The sequence below is a fragment of the Tupaia chinensis genome, unplaced genomic scaffold (genome assembly GCF_000334495.1).
Source record: "Tupaia chinensis unplaced genomic scaffold, TupChi_1.0 Scaffold000126_2, whole genome shotgun sequence".
Lineage (NCBI taxonomy): Eukaryota > Metazoa > Chordata > Mammalia > Scandentia > Tupaiidae > Tupaia > Tupaia belangeri.
This window is the reverse complement of record NW_006159594.1, coordinates 1,370,992-1,391,229: the sequence shown is the minus strand read 5'-3', so window position 1 is coordinate 1,391,229 and position 20,238 is coordinate 1,370,992. Positions and strand designations below refer to the sequence as shown.

The window sequence follows — 20,238 nt, the reverse complement described above, 5'->3', positions numbered from 1 at the left end:
GTGTCTCCTTGTGATGAGATTCCTGGAGAGCAGCAGAGATTGACAGACTGAGTGAGATTGGAGGGCTAATGAATTATGACATCTTCTTTATTCATTTATTAAATATTTGTTAAGCACCTATCATTTGCAGGCACCAGAGATAGGCTCTGGAATTAAGACCACCAAAAAAAGTCCCTGCCTTCCTACTGTACAAGAAAAGAAGGGGAATAAAAAGAAATGGTTTGAATACAAAGTAATTAATGCCAAAATTAGATGTAAACAAAATGGTCTAGGCTTGTTCTAGAGAGGAGGAATAAACTTTGTTCTTTCTCTGTAATGTGGCTGATATGTCTCACTTTGTAGTCAGGTAGTTAGGAATAAATAAAATGATAAAGGCTTAGAGAATAGGTGATATTTGAGCTTGAAAGATGAGAAGGAGTTCGCCAAGTGGAAATACTGCACGAAGTAAGGTTACGGATATTTCTACCATGCTAAAATGGTCTCAGAATCAAGTAAGACAGGGAAATACTTGGAAAATAAAAGTACAGTTTAAAAATAAGGTGCCAGTGATACAAGTCGGTCAAGTAAACTCAGAGTCCCAGTCGGAGGCTAGAAGAGAGAAATAGTCTCATGCTTTTTATACCTTTTTTAAAAAATTTATTTATATTTGATCACTATGCATCTTTTTTATTATTTTTTTCTTTTATTTACTTATTTTTTAAGGGTTTTTTGTCTTAGGGTGTGTGTGCTCTCCAGAGAGAGACAGTGAGAGGGAAAGTGATAAATCACCCCTTGAGGGGATGGCCATGCGGCAATCTCTTCTCCATTCTTCTGCTAGGTTCTTGGGCATACATGCCTGGCATGAGTTTCAAGCCACCAGGTCCAGGAATTGAACTGCAGTTGACCGTGTGGGAGTCCAGTGACATAACCTGTGTATGCCACCTGTTGGCCCTAATCACTGTATATCTTTACAGTATACAACATGGCTTTTCCCAGCATGAATTAGGTACACATTAGTCAAGTCAAGACTTTACCATATACATTATCATCAACAGATAACTTTGCAGTTTTGTATCTACTAAATGTTTTGTTTTTTCTTTCCTGATTCCCTCCCTCCCATCCCTGTTATTTATTTATTTTTTTTACCTTTTGAGGACTAGGGGATGTCCTGGTCACTGTTTCAGGAGAAGGGGAAACAGGAGGATTTTCATTTTCCCCTCTTCTATTCTTAAGTACTTCCCAGCCATCAGGACACTTGAGAGTCTGCTCCTGGAGCACAGAGCTCTGGTCCATTCTTGCCAGTGTGGCAGTACGGTAGTGAGAGCCTCTCCCTCCCTAGTACTCTGCCTCTGAGCTTGGAGGTTCCATGTTGTTGGGATCTCTGTGGGAGCTCCGTGACTCCGAGGTGAGAAGGCAGAGTTAAAACCTCTCATAACTGCTTTCTCACTTTCCTTCCCTCTCTCTCTTTTTCACTCTGTTTCTCTCTGGTCAAAATTAAAAATAAATTAAACAAACAAACAAACAAATAATTATTTTAAACAACAACAATAACTCTCATATCACCAAAGAAGATATACAAGTGGGTGAGGATTAAGCCCATGAAAAGTTGCTCAACATCCTTAGTCACTAGGGTAAACTATTGTGTGCCTATTAGAACAGCTACATTTTTGAAACTGACAATGCCAAATGCTGGCTAGGATACAGAACAATAGAAACTCATACATTGGAATGATTGGAATGCCAGTTTGGCATTTTCCAATCAAAATGAGATGACCAGTTTGGAAAACAGTTGATAGTTTTATAAAGTTAAACATACATTGAACATATGACCTAGAATCTCATTCCTGAGTATTTACTCAAGAGAAACGAAAAACCCACTCAAGGACTGCCAAGGTCCATACAAAGGCTTCTGTGCAACTGTTCCCTGTTCTACAGCAGCTTTGTTCACATAATAGCCCCAAACTGAGAGCAACCTGAATACCCATCAGCTGGTGAATGGAAGAACAATCTGATACATTCATATAATGGAACGCTATTATTTGACTATCAAAAGGAACAATTCACTAATATATGCAGGAACATGAAAAATCTCAAAAGCATTATGTTAACTGAAAGAACCAGACAGAAAAGGTCACATATTGTATGATTTAATTTATGTAACATTCTGGAAAAGGCAAAACCACAGGGACAGAAATCAAATTAGTGGAACCAGCTGATAGCATGGTAGAAAGGCTGCTGGATCCCACATGGCTGACTTCATGGTTCGTCTCGAACCTGGTGGTGGCTTGCCAGACATGCTGGGTATGTATGTGTGCATGCACATGTGTCTAAAGTCCCAAAAGGAAGGGGGAGAAAAGATTGTGGTGTGACCATGCCCCCATGATAAGTTCTTTCTTTACCCTTTTTTTTTTTTTTTTTTTTTTTTGTCATAGGGTGCATGAGAGGGACAGAGAGGAGAGAAGTGCTTTCCTACTTTCCCTCCCTCTCTCTCTATTTATACATGTATCAAGCACAGGTACTCTCTAGCAAAAAAGAAATCAAATTAGTAGTCGCCAGAGGTAGGGGAAGATTGCTTACGAAGGAGCATAATGCATAAGATAATTTTTGGAATATCAGAAATGTTCTGTGTATTGACTGTGGTGGTGATAAATTAATTAAATATGTTTGTCAAATCTCATAACCTGTACACTTAAAAAAGTGAAATTTGGGGGACCAACAGTTGGCATAACTCACATCCATGTAGTGGACTGCGATTTGAGTCCTGGACCCAGTGGCTTAAACTCAATGCTGGGTGTGTGTGCGTGCGTGCCCAAGATCCCGAGAGGAGAATGGAGGAGAAGGGATTGCAGCGTGGCCATCCTCCCTGGGAATGATTTCTCGCTTTCTGTCTCTCTGTCTCTCTGGCATGTGTACACGCCCTATAGCAAAAACCTTCACCTCCCCCCAAAAAAAAGTGAAATTTGGGGACAGATCATGGCATAGTGGTAACGTAAGGCTCTGCAATGTTGGAGCCACATGAGAAGGTCCTTGTTTTGCGTTTGGAACCTCCCTGTGCAGGTGGGACCTGCTGGGCACACACACGCCTGTGATCTAGGCCGGCTGAGGTGGACCACAGCGTGAAGACCCTACTGGAGGTGCCCCTCCCTAGATCTTTCCTTCCTTTCCTCCTCGTCCTCCCTTCTCTCTCTTTCAAGAAATACACTTAAGGGCTAGCTGATGACATGGTGGCTGGGTGTGTGTGTTTGCATGCCCAAAATTCAGAGAAGAGAATGGAGGAGAAGAGATTGTGGCATGGCCATACCCCACTTAAAAAAAAAACAAATAAAAGTGAACTTACTAGATGTAGGTTATACCTCAGTAAACCCGAGTAATTAATTATACTTTTGTTGCTCCACAGTCAGACTCAAGAAGATGATATCTAAGATCCTACCAGCTGTTCAAGGCTTACCTTGAACAGATAATGACTTGAAGACAAAGCCTACACTCATAGCCTGATCAAATGTTGATTATTTTGGGGAGTGAGAAGAACTTTTTGCTATAGGGTGCATGTGTTCACCAGAAAGACAGACAGAAAGCGAGAAATCACCCACCTAGGGGGAATGGCCACGCTGCAATCCCTTCTCCTCCATTCTCCTCTCAGGATCTTGGGCACACACGCACATGCACCCAGTGTGAGTTTAAGCCACTGGGTCTGGAACTCGAACCATGGTCAACTACATGGAAGTCCAGCAATATAGACATTACACCAACTATTGGTCACTATGTTGATTTTCTTCTTTAAGTGCATTTATTTATTCCATGAGTGAGAAACAGAGAGAGAGAGAGAAAGAGACAGACAGACAGCACCCCCAGTAGGGGCTTGATGTCATGATATGCCCGCAGACAACCCTGGATCGTGGTTTGTGTGCATGCCTGGCACACTCAGGAAGTCTCCAGTTGTGAACCCGGAACCTTCCCATGTGGGTCAGCCTCACAGAGCATTGCGTTTTACCACTGCACCACCATCCAGTCCTCTGATGCTGATCTCCCCCCAAACCAGTGCCTACATTTCCATGCCTACTTCTGGCTTCTGTGCCCCTAGGCAGGGCATGTTCTGACCACGCTCTAATTTGGGGCCTGTAATCCTCATTTGTAACCCATTAACCCAGCCAAAGTTTCTAGTCGCTGGGGCTGAGCTGGCAAGGTATTTGGATCCCGTCATCAAGAGCAAGGAGCATTTCTGCTTCTGTGCACAGGGCATTAGGCGACCTCACATGGCCCCCGACTGTACATGTGGTTGTCTGTCGTTTCAGTGCTTCTCACATGGGTCAACTGCTCCAGTGTGCGGTGGGCCACCCGGGTCCAAGATGTCTTCACAGCTGGAAAGCTCTTGGCCTTGGCCCTGATCATTATCATGGGGGCTGTACAGATAGGCAAAGGTGAGTAGCTTGAGAACAGGGCCTGCCTGACTCTTCCCCCCACCCCCTTGCATATCCACACACCACACTTGGGAAATACGTATACCCTGAAATTTCCCAACTCTGGCCTTGAGTGATTTCACTTGCTTTTGCTTTGCTTTCCCTTTTTTTTTTTTAGAGAGAGAGAGGTTTTTTTTTGCTATAGGGCACATGCGCTTGCTGGAGAGACAGAAAGTGAGAAATCACCCCCCCCCAGGGGGCATGGCCACACTGCAATTCCTTCTCCATTCTCCTCTCAAGATTTTGGGCACATACGCACACCACACCCGGCGTGAGTTTTAAGCCGCCGGGTCCAGGACTCACACCACGGTCAACTACGTGGGAATCCAGCAACATAACCATTACACCATCTACTGGTCCCCAGCAAAGAGGATGAGAAACCGTTTTCAAAAGGCTGTTTGGAAGCAGGAAATACTCCTGTGTCGGCAAGGCCATTCCTCCCGTGCTCCTCATGGCTCTAGCACAGCAAGGTGAAGACCTCAGATCTCTGGAATTCTATTGCCCTTTTGCGCCAACCCCAGGGATACTTTTTGCATCTTATATTGTTTCTTGTCCACATCTTAAAACAGAGGATAGAGGAGGAGAATTTCCTATGTTTCAGAATTACTCATAATCTCTGCAAGAGAGAGCTCTGCATTCCCGGGGCCCCTGCCAACATTCCCCACTGGATTTGGTCCTTTCCAAGCCTGAGTCTGTGTTTGGTTTCCATGGGACCCATGGCACCACTAGACTCTGCCCAGTGTCACTGCCTCAGAGAGAAAGTCAGATGACAAGCAGGGAGACCTCCCACCCTCCACAAGCCCTACAGGCAGTGTAGGGAGTCCAGATTTTGACTCCAGGAAACAAAATGAAGTTTCTGCTATACAATGTGCCTGATTATTTCAGTCGGCTGGATTAAGCTCTTTAGCAAGTTCTATTATGCTCAGGAATTTAGACTTAAGACGGTCACTCTGCTATCTTTTCAGAGATAGGGAGTCCCTCCTAATCTGGTCTCAGTTATTTTTCCTGGTCACTCTAATCTCCTGACTTCCTGTCCAAATGCTGGAATAACAGATGAAAACATATGTTCAGTAACTGTATCTTATTACAACCTTGGTCAATCAGTCACCTTTTCCGAGAGCCCACGTGTGTAGGACGCAGTGCTAAGGGCTGGCCAGGAGTTCTTTGCTAAGGATCCTTGTCCTCAGGGAGTCAATACCCTGAAAAGGGAGACCACAGAGCATTATGGAAGCTCCCTTGGAGGTGGTGTTCTCGATGCCTTTTTCATGCCAGTGTACAAACGTAGGTATCACAGAAGGTGTCAGGAGACTGCCAGTGACTAATCATTTGTCTCCAAAGCTCAGCAAGCCAGCCTCCCAATTTAGCCAGGTCTTGCCTTCCAAGGAATTTTGACTTTTAGAAAAGAACATTCAGGAGCAAACCCCATGGCCTAGTGGCGAAAGGAGTTGGGTCCCATATGACTGACCACACAGTTAGAATCCTTGACCCAGTGGCTTGAAAAACACTCCAGGCACATGTGTGTGCCTGCCGAAAATCTCAGAAGGATGAATAAATGGAGGAGAAGGAATTGTGGCATGACCACGGCCCATGGGAGTGTTTCTCCCACTCTACTGGTCTCTGTCTCTTTCTTTTGGTCTCTCTCTGGCAAATGCACACATCCTCCGGCAAATTAAAGAAGAAGAGCATTAAGAGCTGTGCCCATTTGAACTCAAAGTTACCAAGCTCTGGGAGGTCTTGGACCTCTATTTCCCTGCTCTTTAGCCCTGCTTCTCCTGTACATAGGGTTCACTGGAGACCAGTCAGAGCTGGCATCATTGTTGCAGGTTGGGGCAAGAAGGCAGGCCAGGTGCTGCTCGGCCTCTGACTCGTCTTTCTGAGCAGTCCCCTTCCTGTTGTATCCACAGGAGAATACTTCTGGTTGGAGCCAAAGAATGCATTTGAGAATTTCCAAAAACCAGACATCGGCCTCATCGCACTGGCTTTCCTTCAAGGCTCCTTCGCCTACGGGGGCTGGAACTTTCTTAATTACGTGACCGAGGAACTGGTTGATCCCTACAAGTAAGTTAAAGAAGCCCAGCTCTTCCTCCCTTGGAAGGCCACAGCACTGCTGGTGGAGAGTCAGAACTGGGGCCCACTACCTGCTTCTCTATCCCCAGCCCCCATTCTAACTAGGATCTGGTCGTCTTGAGGTAGTAGTCCATTTCCCAGAACGTAAACCATTTGTTACTCATCCTGCCAGGAGGAGAAGGTGGTCCAGTGCCCATCTCAGAGCCACAGTGGTGCTGAGATAACACCACTGGCTTAGAGAATGAAAGTGCTCCGAGAGGCTTCTGGGCATTCTACCTACTTCTAGACAGGCTGGTCTTTGTGTCTTGAGCAGGGGGAAGAGGGCATTGTGGAAATTTGGGTCAAGGAGAGAGAAACAAGCGTGGAGGACATTTCTAGCCTAAGCTGTTTTCATATACTTTAAATTATCCTGCCCAGTTGAAACAAAACCCACCTCCCAAGGAGAAGAAGCCTTCTTAAAGGCTGCGAGGTCAGCCTTATGCAAAGACAGAAGGCACTTCCTGGGTCCCATGGTATGGTGGGTGTCCGGATGCCAGGCCTTCCCCTCACCTCCTCTCCCTCTACAGGAACCTTCCCAGAGCCATCTTCATCTCCATCCCACTGGTCACGTTTGTGTATGTCTTTGCCAATGTCGCTTATGTCACTGCAATGTCCCCCCAGGAGCTGCTGGCATCAAACGCAGTCGCTGTGGTAAGAAATCAAAAACTCCCGGTCTCAAACCAGGAACGCTGACCGCGTCCTCCCTGCATAGCCCCACTCACTTGCTCCTGTTCCATGGCCTTGTGGAATTGGAAGTAATCCCAAGTCCTCAGGACAGAAACCACATGTGTCCTTGCCAGGGCATCTCCAAGTGCCCAGGAGCAAACCGATAGCTAGGTTTACCTGGAACAGCTACGGCGGCAGAACTGAGGCGTCGCCACAGAGACCAGAGGGTCCGAGAAGCTGAAGATTTTACCAACTCCTGGTCTAGGGTACTTTACATGTGGGGAGGCAGGCTTCTCTTCAGATGACATCATCTGGCACATTTCTCTCTGCCTCCATTTCCTCCTCTGGAAAATGTGCAGCCCAATTTTCCCCCCATCAGAGAAAAGTGGGCGAAGATGAACAATTCGAAAGTGGGGTAATTTGTTCTCTTTGGAGAGAAAGATCCTGCAAGCCCACGGGGCTGGGATTCTTGATACCTGAGAAAGCCCTCTGAGCCACTTTGCCCCCTCGCCTGGCTTCAGGCTGGGCCACAACCCCACCCTGCCAGACAGTGTCGTCATCTGTCTTTGAAGATAGTGAAGAAAGGGACCTTCCTTCGTAGTGGCCTGTTCCTGTGACCAGCACCCTCCTCCAGAAGGATATCTATTCTAAACAACCCCCTGCAGTCACGCGCTCTAGGCCTGCCCCAGAGAATGTCAGAGAGGCGGGTCCCTTGCCTGCCCAGTCCTTCAGCACATGCACACTAGCCTGTAGCTTCACAACCTGTTCTTTCTCAGCCTAAGGAGGAGCTCGTTCTTACTGTTTTTCTATTTCTATGAATTTAGACATTCTTTCTCTAGGAATTAGGGTTCATCCCTATTTTACAGATGGAAAACAGAAGTTCAAAAATTACCTTGCTTACAACTCCTAGATGAGGGCTAGGATTTGAACTCAGATCTGTCTGACTCACAAACCTACGCCTCTCCCTATGCTGCAGAAATCATATGGTATATATGTGGCCTGGACTCACACAACCTGGCCTCCAACCCGGCCCCTTCCCTTCGTGGGCGTGTGATTCTAGGCAAGCTATTAATCACTCTGTGCCTCAGTTTCCTCACCATGAAACAAGGGTAATACGTGTTAGTTCATTCTTATTATTTCCTCTACACAGTGTCTCCTTCGGTAAAGTAGCCTAAAACATGTAGCTACTCCCCACTGTGGGAAGCCTTTAAGGAATTTAGCCCGAGAGAATCAGCAAGGATGGAGACTACAGAGACGTATTCCCCAGGGAGAAGTGCAGGCTGAGGGTGGGGGTGTCAGAACCTCTCTTCTGCTCTCACCCTCTCGTTTTCTCTCCTAGACTTTTGGAGAGAAGCTCCTAGGAGTCATGGCCTGGATCATGCCCATCTCCGTGGCCCTTTCCACATTCGGAGGAGTTAATGGGTCTCTCTTCACCTCCTCCCGGTGAGTCCTACCTGGGAACCCCCCAACCCTGGGAAGACCCCTACCCTGGGCCAGGGGCTGCTCTGCTGTGCACATTGCTCTGTGTGTATTGGTGGATTTGTCTCTGTCAGCGGGGGTCTGTGTGGACACTTCGGTGATGGCCTTGCAGAGGGGCAATTGCGGGCTGAGGGCTTACATGTCCGTGTGGATGCTGAGGGTGTGTGCTACTCACGTGACCTACGATGTGTGTAGCATGCAGGTCTTAGGTGCTTCACATAGAGTAGCCCGCACCTCATTTCAAAAGGAGCAGAGAGCTGAGGAGGCCTCCAGCCTGCCGATGCAGCCCCAGGTTGGGGACTGCGGTTGGCAGCAGGATGGCATCTTAGCTGTAGTCCCAGAGCCCACTTTTCTACTTGCCTGGCTAGAAAGGAACCCCACTGTGAAAGGGAGCCAAATGCCACCTAGATGGCGATGCAGTTAGAATATTTGACCCAGGGGCATGAAAGACACTCCAGGCACGTGTGCGTCAGGGACACTTATGCCTGCGGGCCTCCAAGTCTGACCTCCCATGAACATTCTAGAACCAGGCTGCAGGCAGGATGAGATCACTCAGTGTGCTAAGAATGCAAGGCTCTTCTCCGTTCAATAAAGTGGCTGCCGTGGGAGGTCTTTGCATGGAGAACTGTGAAGTGAGAGGGGTGGGAAGAGCAGAAAGAAAACATTTGTTCAAAAGAGACCACAACCCCTATCCCCAAAATGCTCTGGAATGCCAGAAACCCAAGGGGATCCAGCAGCACTCAGCTCCTGCCTCCACTCGGCCAGGGACCTGGGCCTTCTCTATGTCTCTTTTCACCGTCTCCTAAGTGGGCAGTTGAGGCTTGCGGATGTTGGCTGAGTCCCATCTTCGTGGTCCCAGGGGTCTTCCCTAGGTCCTTAGAAAACCTCCCTGACCTGAGGGTACAGTTCTACTCAAGATGAATCCCTGAGCTCTGCTTCCAGAGCCACTCAGCACATCAGTAAGTTTTTGAGAAGTGAAAGGGAATGCCATGTTTTCAGGCCCCAGGGCAAGAAAGAGGTAGCATGGGTATTCCCTGTACCCTAGAAACCAGTGACATTCACCCACAGCAACCGTGTGTGCGTGTTATACAGGAGCAGTGGCCACCTGGAGGCCCCCGCCGAGGGCAACAGTGGAAGACAGTGACCCATGAGGCTCCCTGGCTACAGTCACTTTAGAGTGGGGTTTGTCCCTCAGGCAGGCCAAGCAGTGGTCTGCGTGCATGTGGTAGGGTTGCGTGTGCATGCAGACGATGGTGGTGCATGGTGTGCTCAGCCTCTGACTCAGGGGCACCACCTCATTCACCCAGGCCTCTTCTGCTCATCTTCTAGTTCCTTTTTTCCTTCCTCCTTCTTTCTTCTCCTCTTTTGTGTCCTGGTGTATGGAGAGGATGATCCTTCCTGAGGAGTCGGAGTGTGTGTGGGTGTGTGTCATGCTTAATGTCATTGTCTCCTCTGTGGTCGGCTAGCTGGGCAAGGATTGTCTCCTGTGAACTTGACACTTGGAAGTGCTGTCAGACCTGGACTGTTACACTCGGTCCTTGCTGCATGTGGAGGAAGGATGTGAAGGCGCGCCCGGGCTGTGTGCACGACGAGGCTCACGGAGCTGGCTGAGTCTGGAGCATGAGGCTGCAGTATGGAGGGGCAACAGCATGGGGGCGCAGGGTGCGTGTGGCTGCATGAAACCAGTGACACTGGCCTTGGTAGTTCATGATGGCAGCTGCTTATGGGGACTTGGGGCCACAGTCAACACCCACACTCTGACAAGCTGCTGCTGTTAGCTTGTCACGCAAATTACAAAGTAAGTGGCAATTGTCTTCAGACCTCCCAGTGTGCTGATTCCATATGTTTCTGTCCCTGTCACACCATTTCCTTCCTCTCATCCCTTAGGTGCTCTTTTCCCTAGAAAAAAGAAATAGTGGTCTAATTCCCACTAACATGTAAACATGTAAATATGCTAACAGTGTGGAAAATTCTTTTCTCTCTTGGGAGAGAAGGAGGACTGCTTTTTTAGGTTAAAAAAAATAGTTTTAAAGTTTATTTCATTCCATGAGATAGTAAGAGACACATCCACAGAGACAGAGATAGAGGCCCAGCGGGGGCTAACGCTGCAGTCCACCTCAAACCGCACCCAGGCTCATGGACGTGCTCCTGGCCTGTACAAGGAGAGCTCAGGCCATGAACCTAGACCTCCCATATGGCTTCAGCCTCACAGAACACTGTGTTCCCGCTGTGCACCATCGCCGGCCTTTAACCATGGCTTTTAAATATTAATAGTCTAGTTCTGCTCCTGCACTGTACATTTGCAGTATGTTACCAATGGAGAAAACTGGGTAAAGAATGCACGGCATCTGGGGCCAGGAGGTGGTGTGGTAAAGGCACTGGACTCCCACATGGCCGACCACGGTTCAAGTCCCAGACCAGGCAACTCACTTTCTCTCTCTCTTTCCCCCTCTCTTTCTCTAGTGAGCACAAATTTTTTAAAAAAAGAATTATTTAATTTTGTTTATTCATTCATTTATTTTAATTTGACCAGAGAGAGACACAGAGATAGAGATAGAGAGAGATAGAAGGAAAATGAGAAAGCAAGCCGCCAGGTCCAGGACTCGAACTGTGATCAGCCATGTGGGAATGTCCAGCGCCTTAACCACCATGCCACCTGCTGGTCCCTCTAGTGAACACAAGTTTAAAAAATAATAAATAAAACTAACATGAATGTTTAATTATTTAATTTCATTTATTATTATTATTTTTACATTTTTGCTGTAGGATATGCATGATCACCAGAGAGAGAGCAAGAGAAAAAGTAAGCATCCAGAGAGAAAGTTGGAAAACAAGCCACCAGGTCTGGGACTTGAACCTCAGTCAGCCATGTGGGAGTCTAGTGCCTTAACCACCATGCCACCTGCTGGCCCAAGACAAAATAATTTTTTTTTAATTTAAAGAAAAAAAAAAAAACCATGGCATCTCTCTGTATTATTCCTATAAAGTATAAGAAAGAAAATGAAAACCACCTGTAATACTGCTTCCCATAGAAATCAGTTGGCAATGGGGCCAGCAGGTGGCGTGGAGGTTAAGGGCACTGGACTCCCACATGGTTGATCACAGTTGAGTCCTGGACCTGGCAGCTTGCTTTCTCACTTTCCTTCTCCCTCTTGTTCTTTCTGGTGAAAATAAAATAAGTAAATAAATAAATAAAGCTAAATAAAATAATTTAAAAAAAAAGAAATCAGTTTGCATTTTCTGGTTTATGTATTATAATATATTTTAATGTATTTTTACATGCCTATATATTATATATATTTTTTCCTAGCAATGTGTGCTTATTATAAAGTTTCATAAAAAGGTATAATTTTGGGACCACCAGTTAGTGTAATGGCTATGTCGCTAGACTATGTCGCTAGACTCCCATGTAGTCGACTGCAGTTTGAGTCTCGGACCCGGTGGCTTAAACTCACGCCTGGCACGTGTGTGTGCGTGCCCAAGATCCCGAGAGGAGAATGGAAGAGAAGGAATCGCGGCGTGGCCATACACCCTGAGGGGTGATTTCTCGCTTTCTGTCTCTCTGTCTCTGTCTGTCTGGCAAGTGCACGCGCCCTATGGCGAAAACCTCTCCAAAAAAAAAAGGTATAATTTTAATTTTTTTTACATTTTCCCACATTTACTTTATATAACAAAAACTTTTGCTCATACTCCATAGTTCTTGACAGTAATAGATAAGCTTTCAAAATTTCAAAAAACTGAATTTTAGAGATAAATGTCAAAATATTTGTCATAATTTTGTTTGCGACTGTAATAACAGAGATAGCATGGTTTTAAATATTTTTTAGAAAATTATATATTATATAGTTTTTGATTCTGCTTTTTTTAATTTAATGGTACATTGTGAATATGTTTTCATATAATAATTTTTTCTAAAATATTATGACTGTATAATATTCCATCTTGTGTATATATCATAATTTATTTAACTAGTCTCAGACTTTTAGGTATTTAGACTATTTCTACCTTTTTCTTATCATCATCATAGCTTTACATGTATACCTTTCACTTCCTCTCTATTTCTTTCTTTTTTTTAATAATTATTTAATTTTACTTATTATTACTATTCATTCACGAGAGAGAGGGAGAGAGGGGGAAAGTGAGAAAGCCATATGGGAACCATACCACCTGCTGGCCCCTCTATTCATTTCTTTAGGCTTCTTGAGAATAGAGTAAGTAGTGCGAAGGATGTAAAAGTACAATTTATATACAATAACATAAGTATTCCACTTGATGGGCCTTGACAATGGCGGACGGCCTCAGAAGCAACACCCAAAGCAAGATAAAGTTTCAGCATGTCCTGGAGTGCCCAAGTGCCCCTCTTTAACCTAGAATTTGTACCCAGCCCACAGAGTTAACTACTCTCTGACCAGGAAAAGAAAGTCTCATGTTTTCTGTGTATCAGAGAATCTGCGTTCTTTGAGAATAGGAAGGCACATTTCTCTTTTTTTATTATTTTTTTTATAGGGCACGTGCGCGCTTGCTGGAAAGAAAGAGAGACAGAGAGAAAGCGAGAAATCACACACCGCCCTCCAGGGGCAAAGGCCATGCCATAATCCTTCTCCTCCATTCTTCTCTTGGGATTTTGGGCATGCATGCACATGCACCCAGCATGAGTTTTAAGTTGCCTAGTCCAGGACTCGAACTGCAGTTGACTCAGTGGGAGTTCAACGACATAACCATTACATCATCTGCTGGTCCCAGGGGAGTCACATTTCAAAGGGATGATGACATTAGGCAAAGGAGAGAGGCTGTGCCTTGCCTTTTAGGTATTGTGATTGTCCGCAGAGTGACAATACAATCATTAATGCCCCTGAGCCAACTAGACCACACCGAGGGTCTCCATGCACCCATGACCTATCTACTTGACCCTGCTGCCTCTGGCTTGCCTACACCTGCCTTCATGACACGGGTCCTGTGACTCCTGGACTAGACAGTGTGCATGGGAAGGCGGCACCTGGTTGGAGGGGGATACAGAAGGTGGGCATGGATGAGAGAGCTTGGGGTTGGTGGTCCACAGGCTGTCTCAGGCTGATCTGCTTTTTTCCCTGGCAGGCTGTTCTTTGCTGGAGCCAGAGAAGGTCACCTTCCCAGCGTGTTGGCCATGATCCACGTGAAGCGATGCACCCCAATCCCAGCCCTGCTCTTCACAGTAAGGGCCTCTTCTGCTGCCAACCCTACATACCTCCTTCTGCTCTTGGTGTCAGCTGGAGGGTCACACTTTCCCCACATACACCCATGTCACCCTTCTGGTCTGCACACAGGTTTCACTAGGTCTTGGAAAATCTGGCCAATCGTTTTGATCAGCTTTATTAACATCAAGAGAGAAGGCAAGGAATGATCCCGAGATCTAAATCACCTTCAGGCTCCCAGGCTGGCTCGGTTCCGCTCTCCCATCCACTGAGTCAGACAGAAGTGATTGCCTGAGGCCTATACAGCCTCATGAAGAAACGTCTCTCTCAGCCCTCCTCGTACCTGTTACCTCGGGGCTGCAGTGCTGGGCCTCTGCTCCTGGCCGCTCACTGCACACACCTGCCCCTTCCCATCAAGCTTCCAGCCCCAGGGCACCCTGCTGGAAACATCACTGAAGCAGATTCAGTGTGCAGGGTATACCAAATAAGAAAAATCATAAAGAGAGATTGATAAACTGAAGGTGAAGAAAAGGAAACAGGCTAGGGAGGAAATGAGGATAAAATGTTCTCAAAGAATCATTTAGAGCTGGAAAAAGGAGCAAAGAGACATCTGAGTTATGTTTCTTTTCCTTTTGAACCTTGGATAAAACGAAAAATGACTTTGTGTACCAGAGAGGCAGTTAGAAATCAGGATAACAGAGCTCGTGGAAGTCAAGGGCATCGTACAGCATTAGGGCGATTTTGAAACGTTCAGATACAGGAGGAAGGTCATCCCAACTGGCTGGCTACGAATGGTGGCTGCAGAAGACGGTACTTCCAGCGGGCCACACACTTTCTTCAGTGGCAGTGGCTGGTGCAATACGAGGACTGCAAGGCAAATACAACGAAAACCAGGCCTAGTCACCCATTCAAATCCCCATTATTCTCACCATCAGATCTCAAAGGAGAACTGAAACTTTTTTTTTAGTTTTTGCCATGGGGTGCATTTATTCACTAGAGAGGAGAGACAGATAGTGAGAGTGAAAGCAAGAAATCTCCCCTGGGGGGGATGGCCATGCCACAATCCTTTGTCCTTCACTCTCCTCCTGGGATTTTGGGCACACATGCATACACGCCTGGCATGAGTTTTAAGCTGCCAGGTCCAGGACTTGAACCATAGTTGGCCATGTCCAGCACCTAAACCACTATGCCTCCTGCTAGCCCCAGAGAGCCAAACCTTTTATTCCCCTCACAAATCAGAGGGGAAGAGCTTGGTTCCAAGAGCCACAGAGATGATTTGTAGTTGAAAAGTGGACTCTACCTTGAAAACCTCATAAATGTGTTAGAATGGCTAACTGAGTTAATATTTATAGAATACTGAATAGAGGACTTGGCCTATAGTGAATGCTATATAACTTTTTATGACCTTAGAAAGGAAGAAGGAAAGGAAGGAAGAAAAAATACATTGGATGACTCAGCCAGGAGAAAAGTCTGAGGGCAAGAATTAAACCTTAATCTGAAGTTACCAATCTTCCCTAAGGGATGAAAAAAAGAAATTAGCTCGATCTATACCCAAGAGAGAAGTGTAAATGAGATCAGGACTGACACAGAGCCAGCCAGCAACACCAGTGTCGCCGGACCAGCTGGTTATGGCAGAGAACATTCTGATTGGTTAGTGCCTGTACAATTCCAGTGCTTACGGATTTGATGATTCCTCCTGCAGTAGCAAGAGCTTTCTAGCAAGGAAGATGTTCCAGCTTGGGTTACTAGGGGAGGTTGTGAAGTCTCCATTTTGAGATATCCATTATAATATGGCACTGTCTTCATGGAGGCTGGGGAGCAGCCCTTTGTACACAATAAGCACTTCCTCCAGTCTTGGAATGAAATCACTGATGAGCTCCTCCCACACCCCCAGTGCATCTCCACTCTGCTGATGCTGGTCACCAGTGACATGTACACGCTCATCAACTACGTGGGCTTCATCAACTACCTCTTCTATGGGGTCACAGTTGCTGGACAAATAGTCCTTCGCTGGAAGAAGCCTGATATCCCTCGCCCCATCAAGGTGAGAAGAACCTCCCTTTGGGGTCCTCTCCCCATCCTCTGCTGTTTCTACCTCGGCTCAGTCACCCCTGCTCTTAGCTGCTGGTCGCAGCTCATCATCTCTTGATGGTAGCAGGCCCATCTGAAGCCAAGGCCATGTGCAAGTAGGACAGCCATTTTCATTTTCCACTGGGGGGACAGGACCAGAACAAGTGCAGCTGGGAAATAAGTTAGGTTAAAGGTTACATCATCTCATTGTTTCCTACCACTCAGTCTTAAATGCCAACTAACTTTTCAAGGCACTCTCACCTAGCTGGAGGGGTCGCCCTATCTCGCCAGATTGTTGGGTTTGCGATGTGCTGACTCCGTCCCAGAATGTGTCCTCCTCCCCTCTGTCTATTTAAATTCTAACCATTGTTCAATGGACCTCAAGTCCCTTGTCTTCTCGAAGCATTCCTGCACACTTCAGCCCTCCATGATCCTCCCTTCTTAAACTCCTGTGCCTCTGTCCACAGTAGGGTGCTCGGTGAAGCTCACGATTGCTGCAAGAAATAACTTTGTAATAGGAGTGGATGGGATTGCTCAGAACAAGATATGCTAGAGCATTGTGGGTCCTCCTGCAAGAGAAGAATAGAGGATAGCCTGGAACTTTTCAGCCAGCCCTGTTCTAGAAAGAACTAGATGCTTCTAGGAGAGTCTTCCAACCAAGAAATCAAGGGCTCTCCAGGTTGCTCAGTTCCCTACTGGCATTTTTCACTGCCACTTTCTCCCACACTTGGGAAATCTGCTAGAGGTAAGAAGAGCTAAAATAACCTTGTCTCACCACCTCATGCATCCCCTCAGAGGAGCAGGCAAAGAAGATAAAGACGGCTGAGTCAGGACTGCCTCTAGAGTCCTGAACCAGAAGCCTCTGGAATTGATGCTTCTTTCTGTCAAGGACACAGACTGCCTAATACTATGCTAGATTTCTTGATTTTGGGGCGTCTTGGTAGGTTTGTCTTCTCAGATTGCTAAAGAGAAATAAATTGTGATGGATGCTTGTGACAAGGATGGACATTTGCCATGTTGTACCCAGAAGAGGACCCTGCCTAAAAGTGGGCAAGGAGCAGGGTGCCGGACTGGCCCAGCTCATTTTCTCCTTCCCTATATTTCTGCTTCATCTCTCCCCAATCCTCAGACCTCGGCAGCTGGTCCTGGTGTACACCAGTAAGCTTCCCTGCCGCCTCAGGACCCCGCAAAGATAGTGAGGCCTTGTCTGCTCCTACCCAGAAGGGAGGACATGGCAGTGAGGATCCTTCCCTCCCTAGTTGCCTCGTCCTCTTCCTGGCCTACCGCCAAGGTTCACCAGCATTTGTTGTCATAGTGCCTGCCCTGTTGGGGCTTGGGGTTTGGGAGCTGCAGAGCTGAGGGAAGCCCATCCTTTGCCCTCAAGGTTGTGGGCGAGGAGAGAGGGTACCCTGCCTGGGAGCGTTGGGGATCACGCAGCTCACAGCACCTCTGCTCCGCAGATCAACCTGCTGTTTCCCATCATCTACTTGCTGTTCTGGGCCTTTCTGCTGGTCTTCAGCTTGTGGTCGGAGCCAATTGTGTGTGGCATTGGCCTGGCCATCATGCTGACAGGAGTACCCGTCTATTTCTTGGGCGTTTACTGGCAACACAAGCCCAAATGTTTCAACGACTTCATTGGTGAGTTACTGAAGGCTCTGAGTGGCCAGAGGGCCCTTCTATTCTGGGGTGAAGAGGTTAGTGGTCTGGTGGGGAGCCCCACCAGATCAGGAGGCCTTGACTCGCCTTCACCGGAGTCCACAGAGCTCTGGAGAAGGAATCAGAGCAGGAAAGGTGGAGACCTTGGCAGAAAAAAAGATCAGCTAACTGTGTGACTGCATCCACACAAGCCTTAGACCTGTGAGAGTAGGTCCCCTGTCAGCCACCTGCAGGAGCTGACCCAGGCTGGGTGGACAACCACAGAGACCCTGACTTTGGGGGCAGTGGGTAGAGGGAAGGTGGAAGGCTGGGGGCTCTGGTGAGCAAGGGGCAGCTGATAGAAGATGCAGGAGGCAGAGTAGGTGGTCATCTGCTGGACAGGGAGTCCCCTAGAGGCTCTGGCTTCTCTGCTGAGGCAAAACCTGAAGCGGGAAAGGCCGGAAGAACCATGGCCCAGTTGGTCAGGTTGGTGGGACACTTGGCACTGATCTGGTCTCTGTGTGATCTTCTCCCACAGAGTTGCTAACCCTAGTGAGCCAGAAGATGTGTGTGGTTGTGTATCCCGAGGTGGAGGAGGCCTCAGAGACAGAGGAGATGAACGAGAACATGGACGAACAGCGGAAGCCCATCTACCAGCCTACTCCCACCAAGGACAAGGACTCGGTGGAGCCTCAGTCCTAAGGACCACCAGCCCCTTGGCTGGCTATGCCCTCCTTCTGCCCCATTTCTATCCTTTCCTGCCTGGGTCCCCCCAACACACACACACACACACACACTGTTTCATCAGTTAGGGGCAGAACCTGGGTGTGGATTCTGAGAAATTGTAAACAAAGGCATTGACATTTATACCCAAAGAACCAGCCTCTCACCCCCAGAGCCTGTGTCCAAGGCTCCCACCCACGGTTGCCCACATTCAAAGCTACTAGGGGACAGTGGAAGTCCCAAGGGGGGCCCATAGGGTCCTTCCCCCAGGCCCACACCTTCAGCTGCCACTTCAGGAACCTGAGTTGACTACTGCCTTCCCTCCCCATTCCTGAGCCCATGGGGCCTCACTTCAAAGAGAAATGACAGTCACAGCGAGTTGCTGGGGAGGCATAGACTCAAGAAAATCTGTCATCATGAAAGGTCATCTGGAGGCCCATTCCCCCCTTCCATTATCCAGGGACCCCAAAATCAGAGGGGTGCTTCCTTCTGGCCCTTTCCCCACCCTCTCACACCATCCCTCCATGCACTAGACCCTGGGCTTCCTGTCCAGAGCAAGGTTCTTTGCAGGATACCATCTCCCCACTGAGCTAAGGACCAACTGTCCCTCCCACTAACCCACGCCAGGCCTGTGGAGCATAGGGAGAGTCCCAGACTGCAGAAGCTGGCCCTACCCCTACCTCCTGCATCCTGCCCCCAACTGGTGCCAGAGCTTTTTGAAGTCAGAAAGGCTGCTTATTTTCAGGGTAGTGGACACCTCTCTCCTACTGGTAAAGTAGCTCAACTCCCCCCTCTTATGGGGAGCAGTCACCCTGCTCCCCTGCAGGTATGCCTGCAGCAAACCCACACAGCCAGCCCTGCCTGCCACCTCCCCGTGCCCTTTTCCTCTTCTCTGGACTTGGCTGGGGGATTCGGTTGAAGGATCCCCAAGCCCTTCGGGCCTGAACTTAGAGCCAAATCAGCCTTAAGTCACCTCCCATCCAAGAACTAGGCCTAAAAATACTCCCGTATTTCTAACCCTCAGGACAGAGCTGGTATTAAATGCCTTCGCTGGGAGGAAGGGCATTTCCCACCTCCCCGAGGTGCCCATTCCACAAACTCTGGACTGTTTGGGAAGTGTTTTCTGAAGGCCAGTTCCTCCCCCTACTCACATAACCCCTCCATCCTCTTCTGGTCTCCCTGTCATCCTGTCCCAAGGCAGGGTGAAAGGGCAATGGCAGATTGGCACCATACCCACTCTGGGGAGCCCTTTCTCTGAGGTATGCAGGCTTCTGTCCTGTGCTTCAAAGGCAGGCAGGCCACTGAGTTTGCCCCGGCCCTGCCCTGGCTCCCCTAGCCACACCTGTTATGCTGAGGACAAAGGGTCCCTTCCTCCCAGAGCAGTGCCCCCCTCCCGCCCCCACTCCATCAGCTTAAACTGGAATACCCAGGAGCCCTTCCAGGCCCAGAGCAGGTCTCCCAGCTCCCTGCCCAGCTTGCCTGACCCAAAGTTCAAAATATGGCAGGTTCAGGTGTGAGTTAATGGCCCTTCAACCAAGGCACCCGGCAGGCTGAGGTTGACCCCTGGAGGGCCAGGGGACCATCTTATTCCCTCTCTTCTCATTCCTTCAACTTCTTCTCCTTCAGTTACTTTTTTTTGTAAAGTGGATGCCTTACTTTTTGGATAAATATTTTTGAAGCTGGTATTTCTATTTCTTTTGGATTTTTTAATGTAAGTTTGTTGGGGGAGGGGGGGTGGAGCTACTTAGAACCTTGATGATAATCTTCTGTCCTTGAGGTGGTTTAGGTTTTAGAGCGTTGTTTGTGGAGGTTTTTTGTTTTTGTTTTGATGTAATAAAATTTAAAATGGAAATGAATTGGTGGTGGTAAGTAACATGACATTCTGGGACAGTCACCACGTATGTCCCATGTTAGGAGGTTGTTGGTGACCCCGTGCCTTCCTGGATGGCATT

At 47.7% G+C, this 20,238-nt stretch overlaps 1 protein-coding gene across 4 annotated transcripts in view; it reads left to right on the top strand.

The window, feature by feature from the left end:
* Positions 1 to 20,142, top strand: part of SLC7A8 (solute carrier family 7 member 8) — a 69,651-nt gene extending 49,509 nt beyond the window's left edge. For 3 of the 4 annotated variants that reach the window (XM_006144515.3, XM_006144517.3, XM_006144518.3), the window contains 8 exons: positions 4,272 to 4,397; positions 6,341 to 6,494; positions 7,070 to 7,193; positions 8,548 to 8,651; positions 13,782 to 13,878; positions 15,753 to 15,902; positions 17,389 to 17,566; positions 18,102 to 20,142. In XM_006144515.3, coding sequence (XP_006144577.1) covers positions 4,272 to 4,397; positions 6,341 to 6,494; positions 7,070 to 7,193; positions 8,548 to 8,651; positions 13,782 to 13,878; positions 15,753 to 15,902; positions 17,389 to 17,566; positions 18,102 to 18,265 — 1,097 coding nt within the window. In that variant the 3' untranslated portion in view covers positions 18,266 to 20,142. Of the gene's footprint in view, positions 1 to 4,271; positions 4,398 to 6,340; positions 6,495 to 7,069; positions 7,194 to 8,547; positions 8,652 to 13,781; positions 13,879 to 15,752; positions 15,903 to 17,388; positions 17,567 to 18,101 lie in introns of those variants that run through there. The other variant, XM_014586284.2, reaches the window with a different exon arrangement.
* The last annotated feature ends 96 nt before the right edge of the window (positions 20,143 to 20,238 follow it).